Below are 26,329 nucleotides of genomic sequence, written 5' to 3' on the forward strand. Positions count from 1 at the left end.
GTTCAGGCTACAGCCGCTTGTTCAATTCTGTTGCCTTTAAAAACTGCAACAGTGTCCTCGTCGTCCTCTGTTGCGAGGCCCCCCACCCCTTATGATGGCGGCGTTTTAAAATAAGTTCCTCTGTTACAGGTCTTCGGTCAAAGCGCGCATAGCGATTGCGCGATCGCTCTCAATCGCAAAAACATAGCTCGCTTGCAAAAATATTTGTTTGAGATTTAGAGACAGTGCCTCCGAAATGAATTGCATTATTATTGTTTAGTTTCATGTTATCTCTAATCTTTGGAATTTTCTATTGAAAATTCATGATCTCTGCGAATACTAGTTGACTGTGTGTTTATCTTTTTCTTGGAGAGCACAATTGTTCGCACAATTGCCATTTTTTATTTCATTTGATGCCATGTGTGAGCGTAAATGTGAGATCTATTTGAAAATTTTCATTTAAAAATAAAAAGTAAATTCTAGAACCTTACTTAGGGAAACCACCATCTGGTTCTGAGATATGCCGTAGTGCGGGGCTGCAGACTAATTTGCGCCACATCCGGTACTTTAACGCGCACCGAGAACGCGGTACAAGGGAGTTCGTTAATGCGTTTTAAGTCCTCGAACTGCGCCCTGCACGGTTGGGACTTCATCCCGCGACATCGTGCCTGACACCGTAACTTCAGAGCCACAAAGAAACCATGGCGGGTGTAAAATGGACCTCTTCGCGCGTGCAGTTGGTAACGCTGAAGCTTAGAATATAGAATGACATAGACACTGCTAATAAGCTTGCTGATATATAAAATTCGCAACCGTGGCAGAAGTCCGTAGCAATGCAACTACATTGACGGCACACCTACTCCCCACCTTCCTAGACTTAACTTTGGCCGCTGAACGCTTTATCAGGTCATTCGTTGTTACATCACTTATATCCTTAAAGACGCGCTTGCTCTATCGGAACATTTGTGAGCCTTTTTCTGACTTAAATGGTGAGTTGGTAGCATAGCAATAAGATTGTAATATGTGGCCAGCGCAATACTGCAATCTGAAACCGGCGCGATCACTACCGGCTGCGTAATTGAATGATAGCATCAATGTCTTCATTCGCTAATAACTAGAGAAATGTGATAGCTCCTACTTTTATGTTCTGTCTCTTTAGAAAAATAAACAGTTGGGAGTAACCGCTCATCGGTCCACCTCCTCTGCATCCTTGTATATTGTGCGCGCTACAATTTTCACCATGAATACTTACCAACGCGCCCAACTATCATTTCTGCTGTAGAGAAATGTGACTTTGCAGTGCGCTCATCAAAGGACATAAATTTTGTGGCGCAGTGGACTTCACCTAAGTGACAGCAGTTTATGCGATGCCGCCAATATAAGAGAGAGAGAGAGAGAGAGATAACACATCTTTAATAAAAATCCCTGCTGGGTTCGAAAGGGGAAGAGCGGCTGGAATCTTAAAGCTTCTCTTTCCGTCAGTCGCAGGCTAGGCCTTGCACCGTAGCACCGTTCTGCGCCATCCGGACAGCCCAGAGCTGTTTGCCATGCACCCCACCCCCACCCCTCGTGGGCATTCGCTGAGCAGCATGGCGTCCCACTACTCAGGGGTTTTTATGTTAGCATTGCGGTTGATGCTGTGTCGGATATTGTTTGGAGCTGATGGACATGCCCATATAATGTGAAGGAAGTCTGCACGTGCTGTATGGCATGCCTTAATGTATGATGAGCATGATTCTGGGTGTATTCGGTGCATGAGTAGTGGCTTGTTTGTAGAAGTCTCCGTGTAGTTTACTGGTGTTTGTTTAACGATTTTCCAGGCGGAGGATATTTACAGCGAGCATTTCGGTAGTATTCGAGGACTTCTCCATAACCAGTCATTTCTTCGTATTGGAAAACTGTTATTTCTTGACCTGGTTTTGGTTCTGGGGGCCGTAGTTCTGTTTGGATCCCTTCGGGTATTTCTTATGCAGAAAGAGATGGGCGACGCAAGTGACTATTCCGGTCGATACTTTTTCTGGGCGGCGTTGTGGGCAGCGTCGTTCCCAACCACATCTGCATGGCCTGGCGTCCAGGCGAGTCAAACACTTCTTCTGCAGCTCTTCTGGGGGTTCAAATGAGAATTCGGTATGCTTGAGGTGATATAAGCCCCTTGGTGTAAATAATTACGGCTACATTGGAGTCGGTGACGATGCTTGATGCAGTGCTTGATGCGTAAGCTAAAGCTCTATTGCAGCCTCTTCCCTTTCTTCTGGGTGTTTGGTACGTATGGAGCTTGCTGTTGCGCTATCCATTTTTCTACCCTTAACAATTGCCAGAGTAAAGAGCCAATTACATCGGCATGATTCACTACACCTAGGTTATTGATTACTGTCAAACGGAAATAAGCCTCTTGAAGTTGGTTTAAAGAAACTGCGCAATAAACCATGTGCCCGTAGAGCTTTAGATTGATTTGAAGAAGCTGCAGTTCGATAAACGTGTCAGGAGGTAACCGGAGACAGTCAAATATGGTTATCCGATCAGGCTGTTACCTGGTGGGAGGGGGGAGGGAGGGGAGGCTCATAATGGGAGTGAAATATATAGTGAGCGCAAAAAGTAAATTAACCTAGACACGGCAATAAATGTCGCCAAGCTGATTAGCGGAGCTTAAGAGACAAAAAGTTGCGTCCGTGAAGACAAAAAGCATACCGAAGATGACCAACAAGAAATGATCTGTAATGTGCTCGCAGAATTATTACGGTGCATTACATATAAAGTTGACATTTAGTGGTATTCTAAGACAGATCGGGGAAGCGATCGGTATTTCTTTAATTCGGACATATACCTCGCACTAAATAATATTAAAAAATTTAACGATTACACACGAATAACCCAGCTTTAAATTCCACTTTCCTTAACACTCGGCGCCTTATATATAAAGGAACATATATTAAAATCTTTGTGTAGCCTCTTCGAAAGAAACTGTACTTCTAACAGTGAAAAAAAAACATTTCTTTCTTTCCTTTAAATCTCAGTTTAAACGCAGTTTTTCTGAATGAAACACGATTTCTGAACAAAGGAATAGTCTAAAATTGAGAATGCGTAGCAAAGGCATTCCTATCCAAATTTCTTGTGGGGGTACACAGTCAAAGCGCGATTAGTTCGTGCCGCACGAGCTGCAGATATTATAGGTTTTGTTTTGCCCATACATAATTGCTGTTTGTCATTGAGCCAGCATAACCAGCCAATTTCCCGTCAGATCTGTGGATATCGCGGACTCCCGGCTGTGCATAATTCGGATGGCTGTTGGCAGAATAACGCCCAGCTACGTGATCCCTACAGGTGCAGGCTATCCTGTTCCAAAGGTCTATGATATCAATGAAAACGCTCCGTGTCCGCGTTAAAATTCAGCAGGTGTCGCACAAAATCACGGCAGCTTGTGTGTACCTTGCCACTTAAGGTATGCGCCTTCTATTACACCAAACATTTTTTTTTTGCTCTGCAAGTGCAGCACAATGACCCCATTTAAATAATGGCTTTGGTTCCTTGCTTTTGGCTCTCGATTGCGACTGCATAATTTTTTTAGAGGTGTAAATGAGGAGTTAGTACCAGTTACTAAGAATCACATGACGCAAGTAGAAATATAAAATCAATCCCAAGACTGCAAATACAGGAGGAGCACCATCAGAAGGTAACGTAAACGCAACAACTAGTCAGTGGTGAAGGTGCCGCATGATACGAAGAAACATCGTAAAAATACAACTTAAACATAATGCCAATTACTCACAAATACACAGAATGCCACGAGAGAGAAGAAAAGACGCGCACCAGTAATTGCAAACAAAATTAGATAAAGCATAGCACTCATTCTCACCGTACGAAGGGCTACATTCGCTTCCTGTACTAGTACAGGTCGATAGTATGAATGGCATCCAAGAATTATCTTAGTGGAGCAAGTGTGGACTTTTTACCAGTGTACACGCCAAGGAGAAGGCTTCTAGATCATTCTTTTTTCATTCTTCGTACATGAACGGCAGCAACGACCACGCGAGTGACGTTCACTGAGCGACCCGCGACCTTTTGCCCCTGGGCATGAGATCGTGGGTTGGAGTGCCTGCCGCAGCTACTGCATTTCGATGGATGCCGGTGCTAAAGAGCCATGGATTATTTCTTGTAAGCGCGTGAAAATCCCCACATGATAAAACAGAGCCGTGTGGCTTTGGGACGTTAAGCCGCATAATTAAGTTTTTTATCGACTTTGGTAGAGCTGCTGATGTGCAGTGACAGATGTGGACACCAGCGATGTTCAATTGACACTTCAGACGTGTGCTCAAGTTGCCACGCTTCAAGAAACAACAGAGTGCTAGAGATCCCCTCAGCCAGGATGAAATGCTCATCTACTTCTGACTTCATTGACATTAGCAGTCGCGCTCGTCAACATCACGCTTAGCCCGAGTGTACTCGATCAGAATAATCGTAACTTGCTTTGAAAGAGCTTAAAGTATAGAGTTATGATTATAATGTAGAGTAATGGTGAACGCGGGAAAAGCGACACCTGCGGGGAGTGTTAATGGCACTTCCTTTATTTTCACAGTGTACAGCGGCGGCGGTCATTGTCTTGCTTCTTCCATCTGAATACTCAGCGCTTGGTAACCGCATTTTCTCATAATCATCATCAGACTATTTTATGTCCATTGCAGGACGAAGGCCGCTCCCTGCGATCTGCAGTTACTCCTGTCCTGCGCCAATTGATTACAACTGGCGCTTGCGAATTTCCTAATTTCATCACCGCACCTAGTTTTCTGTCGTCCTCGACTGTGCTTCCCTTCTCTTGGCACCCACTGTGTAATTCTAATGATCCACCTGTTATCTATCCTACGCATTACGTGGTCTGCCCCGCTCCATTTTTGTCTCTTAAAGTCAATTAGAATATCGACTATGCCCGTTTTCTCTCTGATCCATACTGCTCTTTTCCTGTCACCTTTTGGTTACGCCAAGCATTCGTCGTTCCATCGCTCTTTGCCCGGTCCTTAAAGGGACGCTGAAACAATTTATACCATTTCGTGCGAACGCACTGTGTCGTTAGAGTAGCTCCTCCTGACCATTAATTGGCGCATCTAAGTGCTCCGCGATAAAGCGCGTAATTTATTGTCAGGTTTTAAGAATGTGCAAAGCTGCCGATAGCAGCACACAGCTCGGCTGAAGTTTCAGCCGTCCCTAACCATTCGACGTAAATCGCCCTTATGACGCTGGTGCGGCGAGCTACCCGATTAGCTGCCCAGGGTGCGTCAACGATAATTTTTTTCAACTATACGGGGAACAAATGTTCTGAATAGTTGAAATGTTAGTTAATTTGTTTCTAGAAAAAGAAACTGAGAGAAAGACAATGCACAAGAAACAATTTCTCACTACACTTAAGCACTCGGGCACACCGCAAGTGTCGTCTACTTGCATTGCAAAATACCCCGTGTTGACGAGAGCTCGGCGGTCACTGTCGGTTTCAGTATTCTCGCGAGCACCATCGTTCGCCTTTGTTGCCTTGTGGGCTGCAAACTTAACGACTGGTAATAGGTCAACCTGCCACATCGTGTGCATCTGGAAGGATGCAGACGAGCGGAGTGGCTGCAGCGCATCGGACTGTCGCTATCCGATCGGCGCCAGGATTTGCGCGTTTGCGGCAGTCACATTACATCGGAGGAATACTACCGCAATAGCGTTTCGCGAGTCCGGTATTCGGGCAAACGCAAGCGCAAGGGGACTGGCCTGGCCGCCTGACCATGCCGTTTCACGGATGAGCGGAAGCGCAAACGTGAATGGTCCGCATGGCGTAGCAGTCTGGTGGCACAGCCCTCAACCAAACACAGTAGCAATAACGAAGTGTATTATTCTTTACTGTAGGTGAAAAGTTTTCGCAGGAGCGTAATCGTTTATACGTTGCCTTTGAAAATGTTTAAAACGTATTGCACTTGGTTAGAGTAATATTAGCTCTTTGTTTGGCTGGTTAAGCTTTGCCACCAGGTGGCTGGACCGTGCCGACCGATCAGGCCACTAACGTACGTCTGCGCTAAAGTTTCTTCATCAGCTTCAGTTTATGCCTCCACTCATCCGTCGAAACGCCCAGCTCACCTGTGGTTACCAGTGTACCAGGCATGTTCGGCTCTGCGACAGAATGCTCGCAACGCACGCTGCTTCGATGGCTCTCACTTGGGGTCAACTGCCAAGCAGTTGGCAGACAGGTTGGAGAGGCTTCGCGCGCTCTCTCTTAGACAACCAGAAGTAGGCGACAAGAGCTGCCATCAGGAAAGAGAGCTAGCGAAGGTGAAGTTTAGGCCCGATCACTCGGCGAACAAGTTGAGGAGAAAATGCATGCGTATGGAGGAGGGTGTCTTGTAATCGTCCGTAGCACTCTTAATATGAGACGCTTCACAGAAATTGTGGTGCGAACGATTAACTTTATCTGTACCCAACGCATCTACAAAATTTGTCCGAACCGTTTCAGATACTCTTTAAAATGTTCTCGAGCCTCTTTGACAACCTTCAACTTTCTGCTCCATATGTTAGCACCGATAGAATGAATTGATCGTACACATTTCTTTTCGATGATATTGGTAAGCTTCCACTCCGGATCTGGCAGTGTCTGCCGGCAGAGACACTTAAGACCGCTTACGTGTCGGAATGCGGAAGCCTTATGCCGTTTGCAGACCCCGGAACGTCATGAAATTGCCCATTTTATTCACTCATGACGTGGCGCCACCTCCTCCCTATTGGCTGCGCCGTGACGTGCCCAGTGATGAACGCACTAGTCTTCGCAGGCGCTACTGTTGCAGATGGCTGCGACATGACGTGTGCAATGACGCGCGCGCTAGGCATACTTTTAATCAACCAGAACCATGGAACCGGCGTGCCGTCGGGGAAGCGTGCTCAGACTCGAATTGTCATGCACGGACTTACGTTTTCAAAGCCGCTAACCTACTTTGTTTACAGGATCCTCCTGGAGAAATTCCACGTCAATTCGAGAGTTTTCGACGTGTTTATACTCTTGGGCCGCCGGCCCTTTTAGTACTATCTCTCCCTCACGCTGCCGACGGCGTAGCTAGATTTTTGCGTAATGGGGAATAAAATGCTTTCGCATTAAAAAACGCGCGCGCAACATGTAAACATTTATGGTGCGATGACTCGGCCCGGGCGTCGTTTCGACGAACGCTTCAAGGAAAATCACGCAGCCGCGTGAAAAGAACGCGTCGCATGGAGTTGCCACACCCGCGTACAGCAATGACACTGCAGCGCGAGGTCACGTCACGCTTACGTCACGCATTCGTTCATTTAGCGCCACTAGATGTTGTCGACTTCCGCGCGTCTTGGCGGGGCAACTGAGCGGAACACCCGGAAAACGAGGCGCGGCTGACGCGCCCGCCGTGCTCACACGGGTGCCGATACATCAGCGGTGGCGCGTGCGTTGGTGAAGTGTCGCCTTTTCGCTAGCGAAAAACGCGCCATGCGGTTCCTGTTTAACTTGAAATGACGCGAGGAAGACAAGCTATGCGTTATGGCGGTCAACAAGCCATAAATTCAGCAAGCGGCTTGCGTTCAGCGAGAACTACTGCTTCTACATCCACTGGTTTAGCATCTTTTCCTTTTCGTTTCATCTTACATATGTTACCGTGTCGCAAAAGCGAATCAGCTACAGAAAATGCGGCGCTGTTTCTGTCAAAAACCAGTGGGGTCATCGCGCAACTATAAGGAGGTAAAATTGTACACCATGCTGCAACAGTTTAAAGCCGCATAGTCGCAACCGCTGCACAACATTTCGCTGTATAGGTTAGCAGAAAAACAGCCAAAAGAGGATTTTAGGTGCGCAGCGTCACAAAAAGTATATGGAATACTATTACGAAGGACTGACACGCGATTGTCAACAGTGACAACTAAGCTTGACATTATTTTAGGCACTAAATGGTGACGTCACATACTGCCGACCTCTTATGACATACTCCAGGAGCATTTGTTAAACGTTTGTTCTAGTAAATGCATCACAGAGCGAAAAATCGAATTTAGAGTTCACATAAAGCCTACGTGCGTATTTTTTATGAATTCTGTGGGTTTTCATTATAGAGGGCATGTAATTATGCGGTAAAGAGATAGAGAAAACTGAAATAATTTGTACGTTTAAATGTTTGGGAGCACGCCGCAAGAAGACGACAAACACAAAGCAAGGCCAGGACGTGTACGCTGAACTCACAACCAATAATTCACTCGCGCGCATGCCCGCACACACGAACACACTCACAAGCAAAAAAAAAATACCCAATCTATTAGTCATTGATAGCGTTACATTCGCGAATAGTCTGATGCCACAGCAAAGTCAGTAGATTTAAGTAATGGTCTCACCGGTCTCGGATAGCAGCATGCGTATATAATGCAGAACTCTACCGGTTGTAAATATATATCCCTCTTAGTGATACGGACAGCTGGCTTGTGCACATGCTGCCTTTACTTTCTATGAAAACTGCTTCCATGACTTCTCTGACAATTAGCTCCTTGTAGGCACTACTACTTCTGTTTCTTTGAAATGAGGGGTACACTCACAGATACGATGGTGAGTCATACAAGTCTGAATAATCAACCTTCTTTATAAAGAGTGATCCCTTAACTAAATAAGAACCTTCATTCAACATAACATGTCTGATCTTCCTATTGTTTTTTTTTGCGTTGTTTTCAAGTGGTATGTATCTTGAGATGGATATATCCTCACAGTTCAGTTCACCGAACAAAGTGCGCTCTTTCCCAATAATTATTTTTGAGGTCGACAGACCACAATACAGCAAAGAGAACGAATTTCCTAATGGTTGCACAGTGGTATAGGCACAATGAAACGTGCTTAACTATAGAAAGTTATCGGCCAGCCTATAGACATTCTGAAGACGCTCTAAACTAAATTTGTAAATGACGAAAGCAACAGAGACGTGCCAGGTCCGTTCTACAACTTGTCAAACCGGAACGGCCATATAGACTGCACCAGTCTTTATAATTGCCATTGCGAGTCCGTGACTTCTTCTCACTCCATGAGCTGGAGCTAGAAGCCCGTTTCAGGAAGAGTTATACTTTGGCAAATAATTATTCAATGAACGAACATGAGTCATTATGGCTTAGCCACGCGTTCGGCTGAGTCGACGAGTCAATGCACACGAGCAAAACTATATGAATCCGACCAGGCCCACGACATACTGAATAGTCAGCGGCAGGTTACTCAAAATTAAAAATGCAATTGTTACAACAGACAGCGGTAAGTCCACGTTGGGTTTCCCCGAACAAAACTGCGTGAACTGCCTGTTTTACTTACTTATTTTGTTTTTGAAACCGGTCTGCTTACTTATGACGAACTGTGAGCGCAGTAGAAGTACATTTGCAACCACGCAATCACCGCATAATAACCATCAGACACCATTTCGTTCCCTGTTCAGTGTAACAGTTTCGATTAGCAATATCGACAGCGATTGCTTCACTGGCGTGCAGTGCGAACAGTCTCTAGCTACAGTTGCCGACCTTTAGTGCTGGAAGCTGTGTTGGCAGTGATAATTGGTCGCTAAGGTTGCATCATGAAAGTGCGCTCCTGCACTTTTTTCCTATTTCACACCGACATATGTAAAACGCGAGAACTTTCGCGCATTCATTCTGAAGACTTTAAACACTTGTTCTACACAAGAGCGAATAATAGCAAAAGGAGATATCCCATACGAAGGACTATGGTAATCGTAAACGCAGTTTGGAAGGTAAAATGTGTTTAGGTAGGTAATGAGAGTGCATACAATTCTACCCAGTTATAGTTTCACACTTCTACAATTGATGCAGGAAGCACGATCCGAGTCCTCCTATAAAGCACACAAGCTCGAAAAATGTTTTAAATGTGACTGAAAGCTTCGTAGGTATTTCGCTTGCAGATCATCCGCATGGCTATATTCATTTCACAATTACATGAGTTTGCTTTTCTTTCACATGTAAATACATGTATATTCAGATTCTCCATACAAAGCATAATTCCACGCACACTGGCTTATGTTTTGAGCAGAACGTTTAAGGCGAGTAACATAGCTAATGTGAAATTACTCACAATTTACCACTGGTTTCCATTAGTAATGGTGGCTTCTGTCTTCGGCACAAACTGCCAGCCCAACACGAGGGGAACAACTCAGGTTCTACAAAATCCAAGAACCTCCACGTGTTTGTCGCAGGTGCATCTGGTTACCTTTTCCTCACTCATAGCGGCCTCGCAGCATGCTGTGTGGGACGCTTCGTACTCATTGCGACGGCTGCGGTGAGGAAACTGAAGCTGTGTCGGCTTTTTTTGCCTCGTCTATTTTTTTTCTTTGTCACGCTTCGCTTTAGTTCAACCGTCTGCCTTTTCCAGCCGAGTCAGTGACGAGCGGCGTAGTGCTCGTCGCGACAAATGTTCCCCCTCGAAAACAAACGCGACCGTAGCTGATTATAGTCCCTGGACAGCTGTGTAAATGTTTCCAACGGGAAAATTCCTGGTTTTGGTCGAAACAATGAGAACGTCCCTCGCTATCATGTAAATCACTCTGAGAAACCAGGAAGGACAACGAGAATGATGTCACCTTCCCTCGCTTCTAAACGTCGAATGGAAACTATTGGTCCAAGCTATAAGGCCGCGACACTGGCAAGGGGCAACCTCGACTTGGAACTTCACAACAAAAAGCATTACGAAAAACTACGTAACCAAGCGTATTTCGGGGCCATACGTCTCAGTGATCCCACGGCACCATGAACAGCAACTGTGGTGTTGTTTCCGATGATGGTTTGATGGAGCTGAGTGGGGCTGAACTTTTGGAAGAATGGAAAGAACAAAATTTTACCAATGTAAAACGAATCAAAATGAGGCGTGATGGGAAATAAATCGACACTAAGCACCTAATTCTCACATTCGAATCCCATGAGCTGCCAGAAACCATCGAGGCAGGTCACATTAAAATCTATGTAAATGTAAAGCCACACATCCATAACGCTCCCCGCTGCTTCAAATGCGAAAACGTCAGCCACAGTTGCCAGAACTGCGGAGACCGAATGTCCTGTGCTAAATGCAGTGCACACGGACACCCAGTAGAATCCTACAAATGCACTCTACACTCCGTAAACTGTGACGGGGAGCACGCCACACACTCGCGGTCCTGCTCATCCTGGAAAAGAGAGAAAGAAATGGTGACAAAGTAAAAGAGAATCTATTATTCAAGGAAGCATGGAAGTGGGTGTTTTGCTGCGAATGAACAGCTTTGCTGAAGTGGCGCGACAGAAGGCAGCGTGACAACGGCTTCCGGCAGATGTCCGGCCCAACCGTAGTGAGCTTGGGCCCAAACGCTGTAGTCAGCGCTGTGCCGCCGTCCGGGAAGGGGTCATCGACGTCAGGGCTGATGGCCTCCAGGGCTTCGTCCCCTGAGACATCTGCGTCAATTCAAACAAGCAACTCGCAAGAACGGCCAGCGCCACAGAACAGGCGATGGACAAAATTTCGAGCAAAGTGGCGTCCTCAGCGCCTAAGGGATGGCCGGATTCTCTGAACCACTCCAAAATATATATATATATATATATATATATATATATATATATATATATATATATATATATATATATATATATATATATATATATATCGTGTCACGGAGCGTCGCATATATCGCCGTTGTGAGCTAATCTTCGTTTCTTAAACATGCAGTACAGACACTTGACATCCCGGAGACACAAATACTACAATAGAATGTTAGAGTACTTCTTCATAACATTGACGGCATTACAGAACTCGTACACAAGCATGATCCAAAGTTGCTGTGTCTTCAAGAGACACCATCCAAAATCTACCCATACTTTCTACGGCATTACGTCATTTTCCGTAAATACCGAGACGACGCTGTTGCGTAGTGCGGTGGTGTAACAATAGTTGCTGACACGTCTGCAGCTTGCCAACATGTGGCCCTTCAGATGCCCCTGAGGCAGTGCCATTTGGGACAATTCTTTTCAGTAAATTGCTAACTGTGTGTTCCCTTTATATACCCCGGAACCACCATTTCTCCAAAAATGGAGTTTTGTAACCCCATTTATCAGCTTCCCGAGTCTTACATACTCGTGTGGTATGTGGCACAATTCTTATTCCTCTATAGACCTATCGATTGGTTCATCAGCTTTTCTACCTTACTAAGAGTGAGGCGTTAATAAATATCCTTAGCAAGTAACCACTGCCCTGTAATCTTAAGCTTAATCCAATAATATGAATGTACTCCACATGCGCTTCAGTGGAAGCTAGCGTCCGCCGAGAACGCGAGATTTTACTATTGCTTGCACGCTACATTGCGTTAAGGAAACCAAAACGCGTGCCTGCTGTTCGTATCAGGAGGAAATGTGGGCCATCGCATGTTTTATGTGACACTTCGTAGCTTTACTATGGATATGTTTATGGTGTTGTCGATTTCATAGGAGTTGTGGTAGTGTTCTGTCGAGAATTCAACTCAGCAGACAGTCAGTCACCTGTGGCACTAGGTTATGCAGGCGGTTACAAAACGAACCAGTGTTTATGAAGTGTTCGGATCCAATTTATTGCCGGAAATCTCGTATAGTGAACTCCACTGCTGCTACGTTCCGACAAACGCGAGAGGAAACGGCACAACTGTTGTTGGTTATTTGACATCTTCAATGGAGGTCGCGGCGAAAAGAAGTGCAACATTAAATTTTTCATACAATTAGGTAAGAAGTGGCAACTTTTTTGTACTTCGATAGATCACTAGCATCGCTCAAAATAGCATCGATAAAACTTCAGTATGTTGCAGCGGACAGTAAGATAATACTGACAAATTTTACTTGGAATAAACTTGTGTATCGCGACGGAGGCCACAAAATAAACAAGAATTTAGGTTTATAGAGACCGACGTTGAATTAATATGGACGAGTGCCATAAGTGGGCGTTATAAACTATCATTTCCATTAGTTGGCCAAGCAGCGTCTGTATGTAAAGTTTGGTCTGTTCCGTGCATTGCTTTGCTCTGAGCTACTCTTAACACTGCGTCGGTTTTGCGATGGCGTATGTGAAAGAACAACGTTTATCTACCCTATTTTATTCAATCGTCGCAACTTCTTTTTACATCTAAGGGCTTGTTCTAGCTAAATTTGCACCACACCATCAGACGCGCCACAACCCTTTCCCCTTGAGGTAGACAAGGGTTTGCGCGATGCAGGTAAAACAAAACGACCCAACCAGGAAACTAGCTCGTGCACCTCAACAATGCTCCTGCCCACACAACATACACTAAGCGTGCATCCATAGCGTTCTTTAGAATACGACCTAGGCGGAAATGTGGCATGGCTGCTCTGTTTTATGCATTTAAATGCGAGCATAAGGGGGCTGCGAATAAAATTCGGTGGCTTGTTAATGGTTCTGTGGATTGGATTTTGTTGTGCCGCTTCTTTTTTCTCGTTGCTATTTTGGTGCACGCTCCCGGTGCTTGTGTTATCTAGCTTTTTACTGTAATCCCGTTTCTGCGAATCTGCTAAAGTCTGCGTAGTATACTCGACTGTGGATTACGTGTACGTGAAATGGTCGAAAGGAAGACACCGCGACGGCAGGAAACCAACCGGCACAATCGCGTTGTGAAGGCAAGCTTTGTCGTTTGGATTCAGGAGCTTACCGGCCTTGCATCGCTGCTGTAAAGGTGTTTGCAGAATCAATACCTTAACTAGGCTGCAGTGTTCACGGCATGTAGACAGCAGAATTGGTGCTTTTTGTTCATGCTATTAAAACAAAAACTGACTCGCCATTCCTGCCCTGCGAAAGTGGATGTCCTGTGAAGCTGTTGCAAAGCTGTGACTACGATTGCTTAGGGTGGTATGCAATGCTTTATTGATGGTTCGGGTAGTTATTTTGAGCTTGTTTTTTATTGAACCGTATGATTTTCCGTGTGTTGTATCAGTGATTTCAATGAACGCATGTACTGTTCGTTCTACTTTGCTGAGTGCTTGTAGCAGCTGCCTTGCCGGGGTATGAGCCCTTGCATTTTTAACGCGACAGCGTTATGGACCCTATGTCGCAGAAAGTTTGTTACAGAGTCGTTGGCGTTGCCAGTCACCGAAAATGTCCGCATGTTTAGAAAAAAATCATTTTTTTCAGCAAGAGACAATACGAATACGGAGTCACAATCATGGCACAATTCCAGCAGGACGATAACATATACAAAGTACGAAGCATTGTACACAAGGCGCGTTTTCAAAGAAGCGACGAAGTCCTCACTCACTAACATATAAGGATAGATCCACGGAAACGCGAAGTTACATTTAAACTAATGTTCACATTATACAAAATGATATTCAATATGCAGAGCGTACATAATGGTTATATACAATGATGATGTGCCAGAGGCACTTTACATAACTTTATAGTGATACTATGTGATGTGTATATGAAAAGTAAGCATTTATACGAGAGCACGCACGCACAGAAATCACGGTCACCTACATTCTATACACATTCAACGAATACTTTGATGGCCTGTCTACAAGAACCAGGCTGGTCGAAAATTTAGCCATAGGCGTTCATCAGCCACCGACAGGAAACGGCATGACCGCTGTCGACGGTACTCCTGTTCCCCAAAGAAAAACTCCTCTGAGAGAAACGACAGCAGCTCAGAATAGAGCTTTTCCAGAAGTGCAAACAGAGTGCGGCGACCATGTCCCGCGGCAACTGCCACGCACCAATTACGCAATAGACTGACGCAATAGCTGCTGCAACAACGAAAAGTAGCGCGAAGCGGCCACGTTAGCAGTGACCAGTTGCAATAAAGCGGTTAACTCCTATCCTACGGAAACCAGCATGCAATGCCCTGCAAAATACCTTCGCAACGACGCATTGCAGCAGCGCATATTTGTTGGATTCTTGAAGAGGGCAATCGGGACACAGCGAAGATGGGACTATGCACCACCGCTGTAGTCTGTCGCACGTTGGGAGCACTTGCCACCCTAGACTCCACATGAAGTCGCATAGGTGGCCAGGCAGGAATGACGCCGTTATCGCACGCCATGACACATTATTGCAGCGTGCGCTACGCGTTGGGGGAATTAGAGGAGGTAGTAAGGGGGGCGGACATTGCATCCACAACACGGTTTTTAAGGGCGTCTACATCAGGACCACGGTGATCAGGACGTACCTGTTGTACGCAGCGAAAAAAAACGCCTCGGCCGTAGAATAAAACGCAGGTGCGTTTAACACTTGTTGTCCGCCACTTAAGTGTACGCCCGGTAAAATGCAACGAATTTTTGTGCCATGAAAATAGCAGGCGTGTTCGCCCGCGGGACACTGATCACACTGTAACAAGCGGAGCAGAAATTGTAGAGGAAGCAGCTGGCAGCGGAAAGACACGGATGGGAACGCGAAACCACCGCGAGAGCGTGGTTGCCCAAGCGCCACGCGACAGACCAGTTCTGTACTGCCAACCAAGAAGGAACCGCAAGGATCTAGTAACCCGTAATGATGGCTGTACAACGTGACAAATGTACCACATGCGGCCGCAAAATACAGACTGTGCTAAGTACTTTTTTATAATACGGACAAATCATACCCTTGATCATCCTGAATATCTTACTATACATCTTCAAGAATTGAGAGCCACACAAAGTCTGATATGCCATCATAGGTGTTATGAAGGCCTAATGTACTCATAGAATCGCTCTTTTCAAGACGGAGAAAGGGACTTAGGCGTGTCTGTGGTGGACTAATGAACACATAGCGACATTTAGAAAATTTAGTGCAGTACCTGAAATATTTCCTTACTCTACGTCATAAGCTATGTTCATTCCTGAGATACCATTTGATGTCGGCAAAAGCTGTCGCCTTCACAACACCGCGACCAGGCAATGGGAGACTGTACTAGTAAGGGTATCTTAGTACCGAGCGCAGAAATGAGCCAAGGCTGAGCATAACGAGTATTGGGGATAGAGGGCACCCTTGACGAACACCACGAGTAACGGGAAATGGTACGCCTTCATGACCATCAAGAAACAATGCAATTCAGATATTCGTATAGGCAGTCCTATTATGGTCAACAAAATTTGACGAATAGCCAAGCGACGTCAGTACATTAAAATGTAGTTATTTTCAAGGCGATCAAGTGCCTTATTTTGATCTAGTGAAACTAAGAAACCGCATGCTGACCTGGTCAGTGTGTACGTCCTTATACCACGCGTAACGATGCACAGACTACGTATCTCTCTGCCAGGGACCAAGCATGCCTGATAACATCCTGTTATCTAAGGCACCAGGCTTCCCAAGCTCCAGGTCACAACAGCCGTGAAGGTTTTTAGTGAATTTTGAGAAGCGTAATTGGCTTCCACTCCTCTGAACGAACTGATGATAGATCGCGCATAGGTATCAGCACAATACGACTGTCGCGAACACTAGCCGGGAGTTCAAAGTTCTCAACGCAGCGCCTTATAACAGGCACAAAAGTGGCACCATTATCTTCTCAGAATATTAGATAAAACTCACCGGGTAACCCGTCCGGCCCTGGCGCCAAGCCACGATTCATGGAAGATAATGCTGCCTTCACTTCTTCAGCTATCGGTCAGCGACGTATAGCGCTAGCTGAGGCAGCCCACTAATCCTTTCTACGTTAGCAGATTTGCATAGTCATATGCGCCATGTTTTCAAAATGCGATACAAAGAGCGAGTAATCACGCGCGGGAGGCGACAAAACAGGAAATGCTCTTGAGGTCGCACAACCGAATGTATTCGGCTGTCTAAAAAGCGAGCTTCTTTCAAAACGCAGAAGTTAAGGATGTGTAGACTGATTACATCTGGATTGCCAAGCAGCAGCTGACAAAGACGATGCTGCGATGAGGCGTTGGAAACGCCTCCGTAGCTCACGCTGCCATGACCGCATCAGCGGAGTCAGTCGACTGACCCGAAGGCAATGCGGAGCTTCGCGGCAGTATCCGTCAGTTCTTCTGACATACGTCACCTGAGTAGACGTCCTTCAACTGAACAATGCAGACGCCACTGCAACGTCAGTGCGTCCCATGAGACTGTGTCCGATCTAGAAAAAGAGGCGCGCGAGAGTCTTGACAAACAAGAGCACGAGCGCGCGTAATGTAGAACGCGGACGACGAGGCGCCAAGGTTTTACTGATGGGGAAGCAGGGAAACAAACTTCCAGCATAACTGGTTTGTGATCAGAAATATAAACAGGATATGAGGGTAATGTTAGCACATCAGATTATGAGATATATTGAGCTAAATTGCTTGGCACATAAGCACGGTCTAACCTGCTTGACGACGCGCAGCGTCGCCATGTTCAGACAGTTGAAAAACCAAGAAAAAGTCGGTATGTATCCAGGAACAAAAAGTGTTGGCGAGGCGAGGCAGCTCCTGTGCATTCCAATCCGGGTAACTCCAGTCCGGGCATTGCGCATCTGCTAGCGTGTTTAAAGCTTAAATATTATTTCCATCAAAGACCGCATAACGACCGTCCCGTAAATACACGTCCAGGTCACGAAAATATAATTGGACTTAGTGGCCTGCGCGGGTACATAGATGCACAATATCCGCCCTGTCCCGTCATAAAATAATCTTGCAAGTAACAGTAATCTTGCAAGAAAGATGTGTTGAAAATAATAATACCGTCTCCACTAGAGCGCGATCTCGCGAAAGAAGAAAAAACAATCTAGGTAAAAAGTGCGTTTGAAAGCAAGAACATGTCTAATGGTGAAAAAATTTGTTTCTTGCAAACATGGAATGTCACTATATTTAGAACGGCCAGGCTGATAATTTTGGCTTGTTTTATAGGACTTCAGAATCCCTGTACGTTTAATAAAAAATATTCAAGATGACAGCCATATAAAGTTATAAAAGTGCTACCGATCTGACCAGTTCGTGTTCAAGTCGGCGTCCCGGGAACAAGTCCAGGGGACATGCACTACACTTGTTATGGGCGGTGAGATGCCACACGAGGCGATACCTGCTTTTGGCAAAAAGGTGACGAGAGCCTCTTTCTACGATACAGGAATGCTTCCCGTTTGCCAGGCGCTGTTGATGCGGAGGAGTTGCTCCTGGTGATTGTCGGGGAGGTTTCGAATAATCGCATATGCAATGCCATCAGGGCCAGGTGAGGTGTTGCGGCGAAGTGGTAGAAGCGCAAAGTGAAATTTGGACAATGTGAAGTGGGAGCTGGTTCCATCGTCTTGATTTGTTTGGGCAGTTGATGGAACAAGTGAGTGGTGGTGGAAATCCGGATAGAAGGCGTCTTTTACTTTACGGAGAAACTCAGCAGTGGTGACGCTTCGTTGCAACTGGTACCTTTCTAGCGTCTGACAGTGCTTAGATTGGCCGACGAGCTGTTGAAATAGTAGCCATACTCATGCCGCGTGAAGCTCACTACGTCGTATGGGAACTATTGAATTCGCCCAGTACGATTAGAGAGCGGTCGGCTGCTGAGTGTTAGCAAAAAGGAGAAAAATATGGCATGGTCCAAACTTTATGATCTGAAATCCAACTATTGCTGAGCAGTTCTAACGTATGAACTCCAAGATCCGTGTGGCCAGCTACGTGCTCACTAGTCGGTATGTTTGTGTGCGATGTATCGACTTGGATGGTAGGTGACCTTCGTAGTATAGGAGCGAAGTAATCTGAAGCATCAAGTTGTTACCGCGTTACACTGGTTGCGACAAAATGGTTGTCACCGCGCAAGGCGAAGACACCACCGGTTCTTTGCAGAGCTATTATGTCTGGAATCATAGTTCTGAAGTTCATGCACTGCAGTAAATGTTTTTGTGGCATAAACCACAACAGTTCCACTGGCATATATAACAATGGTGGGAGAAAGAGTTGGCGTACAACGCTTGGCGCTTTTAGTTGCCACGATATTGGTTATAGGTGGGTGCAGTTGGCCACTTAAGTGGGGTTGCGATCTCGTCAGTAGAGTGAAAACGAGCTGAGAGTTGGTTGAGGGCTGCAAGAGTTAATTGAGGGCGCAAGGGTCGAACTTATTGCCTGGTGGCTTTTCTCGCTAATCGTGCCGGCTAATGCATGATCCACTGTTAGACTATGAAGCGAATTCTGGTTTCAAGTTCCCCTGACTCGATGACAATGTGCAAAACAGAGGTCGGCAGGGCAGTCGGGTCAGTGGGAGTTTCAGTGGAAATATCTGTGACAGTAGTCCGATCCCGACTGGGTAGTGGTAGTGTCGCTTGAGGTCGCAGTGGTGTTTATTCAGTCCGTAACAAGGAAAATTGAAGGTGTTGGGTTGAAGCGCTGCTGCTGGAAGCTGGTGGTACTTGTGTGGGCAGTTATTGTTTTATGCTGTCATTGGGTGCAGGAAAGTTGATCTTGGGTTTGTGCTGTGCTTTGTTCGGATTCGGCTGTCGGATACAGCTGGCAGTGTGCCTGCAACGGTCGCGACTGCGACACGCGTGCGGTGAAGAGAGTGATGTGAACCGACTGCGTATTGGAAGGGCCAACAAATTTCTCAAAGAAAAATGCTTTGCCGGCTTTTGATCTGGTGGTGATTGTGGTTTAGGACGCCTGCGACGCCGCGCCGCTTCTTCCACCGCCTGTCATTCCGGGCACGTTGGGTCAGTTGTCGGGTGTGCTTCTCCGCAGTGCCTACACTTTTCATAACCCTCATGGGGCGTACTGGACAGGTAGGTTACTGGTGGCAGACGTTGATCGCACGAAGTGCAGCAAGAATGCAAGGCAGTGTTGTCCTATGATTCGGGCTGAAACAGTCCCTGCACTGCACGCTCTTTCTTCTTTGCGGCTATAGTCTATAAATGGCAGAAGCAATTATAGTATGTCGCGGGACCTGCGGCCCGTCGACAATGATTGGGAGAGTATGGGTCTGGCCAAACTGGCGAAATGAAAGAGTGAAGCGTCGTTCAACCACGAGTTCCTCGCGGATGACGTTCCTTGCGAGTGACAGCGGGACGCCGTGCAGCACAACCCGCACGTTTCGGGAAACGTTGGATTCTTAGGCACGCACGCTGTGCATTTGCCTTGCATGGACAGGTACGTTGTCGACGCTCAGGAGCCTCGATTCTCGCTACGGATTCCTGTTACGTGTCCACCGCGACAATATTTTAAGGCGCTGGAACATTATGTATCTGCGTCTCAAGCCTTGTTCTTTGTGCTGTTCGGCGGAGCTGGAGACTGAAGTCAGCGGAGGTGATTGATGACAGGCCGAAGTCATCTGTTATTTTAACCATAATTCTTGCGGCGTCGAATTTGCGAGGCACCAAGGGCATAATTGTCCAGGGGATTGAGTCGTCGTGAACACCCATGCATTGTGCAGGATCCTCACTTATCATAGGCCCGCTGGAGGCTGGCGTAGCGGCTGGCGGGTTGGTGAGTGCATGAAGGGTGACGGCAGCTTACGGCGTGGACACACAGGTCATGGCGGCGACTCCCATGGCTGCTCACGCGGCGAGGCGGAAGTGCTCCGAGCCCCTGGATGAGGCCGTAAAGCCTAGAGTGGCCACCCCACAGTGGAGGGATTTCCGACGTCCGTTGGTCTGGTTCTAGACCTTGGAGGAGCTTGTAAGTGGTCGGGTTGCGCGCCGGGTGGCGAATTGCACACCTGGCGCAATCCGAGACTGACAAATTGTTTACTGCTTACATTGCATCTTCTTCTGATCGGGACAATGCATCATCCGGGTCTTTTATCGACATCCTTCCGCGGAAGGACGGCAATAAGGATGGACAGTTGTAACTTCTGTTTTTCCTGCTGGTCCTTCAAAGTGCACCGACTTCAATATACCTTGCTGCTTCACGGTCTTGAGAACAATATAAGGGCCCGTGAAAGCATTTTCGAACCACGGAGACCTTTTCATACCAGCACCATGTCTCGAGGTTGTATGTCGGGCATGTGAGTTGCATGGCGCGAGTCGTAGTATTTCTTCATTGTACGTTTATAGCTACTGTAGCCCTCTGACTACTTCTTACTTTTTTGCATATAGCTCTTTCCTACTATGCCAGGTTCGTAATCTGCTGGTAAACACATCGTCTTCTGAAAGGCAGCAAACTGAGGGCTACAGCGAAGTCCAGCTCTGTGAGATTGATCATGATGCCCAACCGCTGCTTCAAGAGTACACTTCTATCCTTCACGAAATTCTGAGCATACAGAAATGAAAGTCGTCTAGTAACGTATTAGGCCTTCCGCTAGGGCATTTCCTTCCGGGTGATATGGTGCTGAAAATCGCAAAGCGATACTCTTTTCTGCTGCCCACCGACGGAGCATCTCGCTGTGGAATGCAGGTCCATTATCAGAGACAGTCACCTTGATGTTTCTGAATGTCTTTCTTTCCATCATTGCAATCACACTGTTTGCATCTTCTCTTCCGGGTTTGCCTGCCGCCATTTGTGTGCACTAGTCCGCGGCCACTATAAAAGACTGAATCTGGCGCACCCCTCCCCTTTCTTTTTGATTTCAGCGAAATCGAGATGAACGACTTCGAACGGGACATATGAATACACAGGAAGGACCCTCTGATTTTCTTCTGGGCGGAACTTGGCTTTGATAGACTGAAATTGATGAGAAGCCTTGACGTACTCCTCTCCATCGGCTTTCATGTTATTCCACGTAAAACGTTTTTGAATCTTCCAGTAGGTACGCCAAAAGCCATCATTCCCTCCTGAGTGTGAACCGCCGTGATAGCGCCGCAATATTGTAGATATGCAGCTTTGAGGGACAACAAACTTTCCGTCGATTATTTTAGCCCTTCAGTGTCTTCCCATACGCTTGCGACGTGTGCCCCTTGATACTTGTTTATTGGCGGCATGTGGAATCTTGATAACGCGTCTGCGTCAGGTAGCTCTCACCAGGTATACGGCGAAGATCAAAAGTGAACTGCTGAATTTCGCTAATTCAGCAGTTCACTCTTGTCATTCATCTTGTCAGTCTTCCCTTCGGTTGAGTAAGGCTGAGCAGGTACGCCAAAGCCTGACTGTCCGTGAAAAGCTTGAACTGATGGCCCTCTAAACAACTCCATAAAATATCGTAACGCCAGCACTACTGCTACGGCCTCCTTCCCCGCGCTCACGCAATTTACTTCCGCTTTTGAAAGGTTTAGGAGTAATAGCCGATGACATTTAACGGGTGGCTTTGGTCTTGGTTTCAATCCCTTTGGTATGACACTGCTCGCGTGCCATAATTGGACGCGTCAATGCAGAGCTCGAAAGGTGTGGTGAAATCGGGTAATATCAGAATTGGCTCTAAAGATGCTTCGCGCCCCAGTTATTTATATGCATTGGCGCACTCGTCGCTCCACACAAATGGAACTTCAATTCGAGTGAGCCTTCTAAGACACATGGATATCGCCGCAGTCTTTAATGAACGCCCTAAAAGGTCCTGCCAGTCCTGAGAACGCACTCAGTGAGTGAAGATCGTAGGGCTTACGCAGTTCCTTGATTCTTTGAACGGGCTGTTCCATTGTCGCCTTCGTGAAGCCGTCCATGACTCTGCCAAGGGACACCCCCCTTCTCTGAAAAAATTAACTTTTCTTCTTGTTTAAGTGTGATTTGCTCAAGGCTTCTAGTACATGAGAGACCTGGCAAAAGTGCTCTTCCTCGGTACGAAAGTAACTGATAATGTCATCGATATAAACATTGCAAAAATCTCCTATGAAATCAGTAAGTGCACATTTCATCATGAGCTGAAACCGAGCACCCAAGTACTTCTAACGGAATGGCAAACGTTTGTATTTCAATATTTGAAATGGCATTATAAATGCCAAGTACTTTGTTTTTTGTTTTCTGGAGGGGCACTTGCCAGTAACCTTTGCACAAGTCGATTCGTGAGAACCATTGGCACCCTCCAGTATCGTTAATGATGTCGTCAATCAAAGGCATAGAGAATGGATACATGTCTATTTGGGTGTTGATTTGCCGATAATCAGTACACAGTTGCAGTGAACCATCTTCTTTAGGGCAATATTTATGGGAGATACATGCAAAACGTGATGTTGTTGGCCTTATTATCCCAGCGCTCAGCATTTGTTGCAGCTCTTGTTTCAGCCATGTTTTATTTTCATTAGAAATCTTGTAGGATGTCTTCCGTACAATAGTCGTGTCACGAAGTTCAAGAGGTACTTCAGGTACAGAAGCTGCAGGTGGATATATATCGAGGCATATTAGTGCAGGAAAAAAGTGCCCATGTATGATTAGCGCATTTGGCATTCCTCATCTGTGTCGCTGTGTGGACACTTGAAACAAGGGAGCTTAGGTTCACTTCATCTTTCCAAGGAATGTTCATTCTAAGCTTCTTCATGTCGGGGCTCGATAGCAGAAACGAGAATGCGGCATCACACATAACCAGCGCTTCTACTGTCAAGTATTCTCGAGTATATATTGACTTTCTTCCAGGTATGCATTCCTGGAGATTAGCCATCATACCACTTTACCTCTTCGCATTTCATCTGCGTTCACCATGGTTTGATTAATCAGACTCACTGAAGTTCCTGTGTCACCTAGAGCACTTCTTTTCCGTTAATAGGCAGTGCAGTTTGGAAAACGTTTGCTCGAATCAAGTAGACAGCCTCGTTCTGGTTACAAGTGTGGGACTGTGCACCCACGTTTTTTCCTATTTTGTCTCCTTGACGTCTGTGCTGCTAAGGCAATAGTCAAAAGCTGGGCTACGGGTGGATGCTGCCATCGCTGTCGCGGTATTTTCCGGATGAACTCTGCCAGAATGGGTCCAAATATGCTGTTTATCGGGCCCAGGGGCTTCATGGCACACGGCCTTAAGGCACCCCAGTGGGTCTTTATTTGTCTTGGGCGAGCTTATTTGCACTTGTCTTTGGCATTCTTTTGTCACAGCTTGAATTACTAACGGCACAATGAACGACTCAGGTAAAGTAGAATCTGCAAACAGTAACAGCCTAATTCACTAATTGACTCTCGTAGAAAGAGCGAATTGGTGAACTTGAGCGTTGTCTGAAAAATATAGCTTAGTCCCATCGTTCGACCGGGTTTTGGTCAAAAGCTGATTTAAAACGTGTTCTCCAGTGATCCCAGGCGTTATCCTGACGGTCTTTAACGCGGAGCTCATACCGTTGTTTGGCATTGTGTACAAGAAACAACCTCATCTTTTGCACTTCATCCTGTGACGTCACCCAGCAAATCTTTTCACAAGCGTATTAGAGAACTTCATCCAAGTGGCTGCCGACGTCATCGAACATGTCAGGTTTCACTAATTCAGCTTTGAGGCCAATGTTAGTACGTAGAGTTTCTGTTAACACAGCAAGCCATTGAAGCCCCCTTCGGCTTGCCAACATCGGCTCCATAAGCACAGCAATGTCCTGGCTATTGTCATTTCGAAAGAGTTCGCTATTTGATAACTGTCTGAAGTGCTTTTCATAGTCGGATATTTTGATATTGATCTTCCACATACCTCACCTGATGAGATCCGCCTCGGTGACTTTAGCTTTATTTGCCATGAACTGGAGCAGGCTCGGTGGTGTCGCTCTCTCCTGGACCTCGACTTGTTCTTCATCTTCGGCGTGATATGACGTGATATACGGTTATACCGCTGTAGTAGTAGCAACTCGTACTTCTCTCCACATCCTGTCGGGCTGTGCCAAATGTAAAATACAGGATCCGAGACTGACAAACTGTTCACCATTTACACCTGATCTTCTGCTTCTTCTGACCGGGACTTTACAAAGCTGGACGCGAAGAATAATTTTTCCGTAGAGTGATGGTGCCTTCACTCCCCAAGAAATGAGAGAACTGCGTCTACAACAACAGCACAGCTTCTGAAGAGGACATGTTACAACGTAGGTGAGCATATCGATGGCCAAGCTATGAGGAAAAAAGTCAGTAAAATACTTCTTTCGCCGACCAAACACAAGACTTGTGGTAAAAGTGAGTTTACTGGAGAGATTTCCATAGCGTGCGTGGTATTATTTGAAGTTGCTTATCTCGTAAAATACGGCAGCCTTTCGTTTCAAGAGTAGAGTATAAGCTTCACCAGTAATGATTCCAAATATTTCCAAGCAGGATATAACAATTTTCCAGTAGGAAGTTCCTGCCTGAATTTCTTGCCTCTGCCTGCACACACACGTAGCAGTGTAAAAGCATTCATATGCTAAAAGTATGGGAAATATTGTTTCTGGAAACTTGAAATGCCCATTTCTCGGCGCAAAGTTTACATATTCTCTCTACGGTACCTAACTGTTTGATTGGAATGGTTCGAAGCATGCCCATCTTGTTTCCACAGAAAGAAACTACAATAGTAAGGCGGTAGAGCTTATTTGCAAGTACATGTACGAGAGGCTACTACGGAAAAGCTTTACTGTACTCTTTTTGCGCAATACAGTTATTCCACCTCCACGTTTTATACCGAGGCAACCTGGTGTCGAAGCTATTTTTTTAGAAAACCTGTTGCGTTTCAACTTCGCATGTGGCAGAGAACATACATAGCAGTATATTATGACAGTTCAAGTATTATATTTTAGTTTTTTAGAGGACAGAACAAGAAAAGGGAGATACGTTATACAGATAAAAACGCTCCTAGCTGCACTTTATTTGCTATACTTCCCCGACGGGGGGGAGGGGGGCTGCTCTTGCGAAGTACCTTATCCGGCATTAAACTACTTCTGCATGCATGCATTAATAAGGCTTCTAAGTGCCTTGATGTAGCGTCTTCCAGAATAATTCCTTATGTTAACTTGTGTTCCTTGTTTATGCCTTCGTTCAGCTTTTGACTTACCGGTTGACACTTCAGACCTTACGAATGGATGAGAATGCTCGGCACATGGCCGGGATCTATGTCTCCCCAAACAGTCTTCGAAGCCTGCTTTAAAATAGGTGAAAACTTACAGTTTTGAGGCCGGTTTAGCATGCCTTCTGACATCACTGATCCCAGCAATATTTTTTTCCCTTCCATAAGACAAAAAAAAAAGCTCTTTACAAGCGCACATAAAGCATTTCTGATTGTTCATTTCCATTCGCTCCAGGAGAGCTTACGAAGGTAGTTGTAGGGCTCAATTCGGGCCGTGTAACAAAAATTTACGCGCTGACATTGCAATAAACAGGATTTTTGAAGCGCAGCTTTGAAGCGCCCGTTCCTGCGGTGACCATCGGCGGCATGCCTCGTAACCGAGCGAACGAGCGCAGCGAATGATAAAAGCGAACATGGAGCGCAGCGGGAGAAGAAATACGGTGATAGCGAAAAGAGCGTGAGGAGGAAAGCGGAGGAGGTGGGCATAGCGGAATCATGAGGAGGAAAGTGGAGGAGGAGGTTATGCCGAAAACGGGAGAAGAAAAGCGTAGTGCCGCACAGGACTGACTGTGCGCTGGCGATGGCTACGAGCTGGCGCCCGAGTAGCGCGTTTCGTAT

The 26,329-nt window shown here is 46.1% G+C and overlaps 1 protein-coding gene across 4 annotated transcripts in view; it reads right to left on the bottom strand.

The window, feature by feature from the left end:
* Window positions 1-25,274, bottom strand: part of LOC142576274 (monocarboxylate transporter 12-like) — a 43,551-nt gene extending 18,277 nt beyond the window's left edge. The window contains exon 1 of one of the 4 annotated variants that reach the window (XM_075686321.1): window positions 25,163-25,274. In XM_075686321.1, the coding sequence (XP_075542436.1) occupies window positions 25,163-25,194 (32 nt within the window). In that variant the 5' untranslated portion in view covers window positions 25,195-25,274. The other 3 variants (XM_075686320.1, XM_075686323.1, XM_075686322.1) reach the window with 3 other exon arrangements.
* Window positions 25,275-26,329: the final 1,055 nt, after the last annotated feature.

The sequence above is a fragment of the Dermacentor variabilis genome, chromosome 3 (assembly GCF_050947875.1).
Source record: "Dermacentor variabilis isolate Ectoservices chromosome 3, ASM5094787v1, whole genome shotgun sequence".
In the NCBI taxonomy this organism is placed as follows: domain Eukaryota; kingdom Metazoa; phylum Arthropoda; class Arachnida; order Ixodida; family Ixodidae; genus Dermacentor; species Dermacentor variabilis.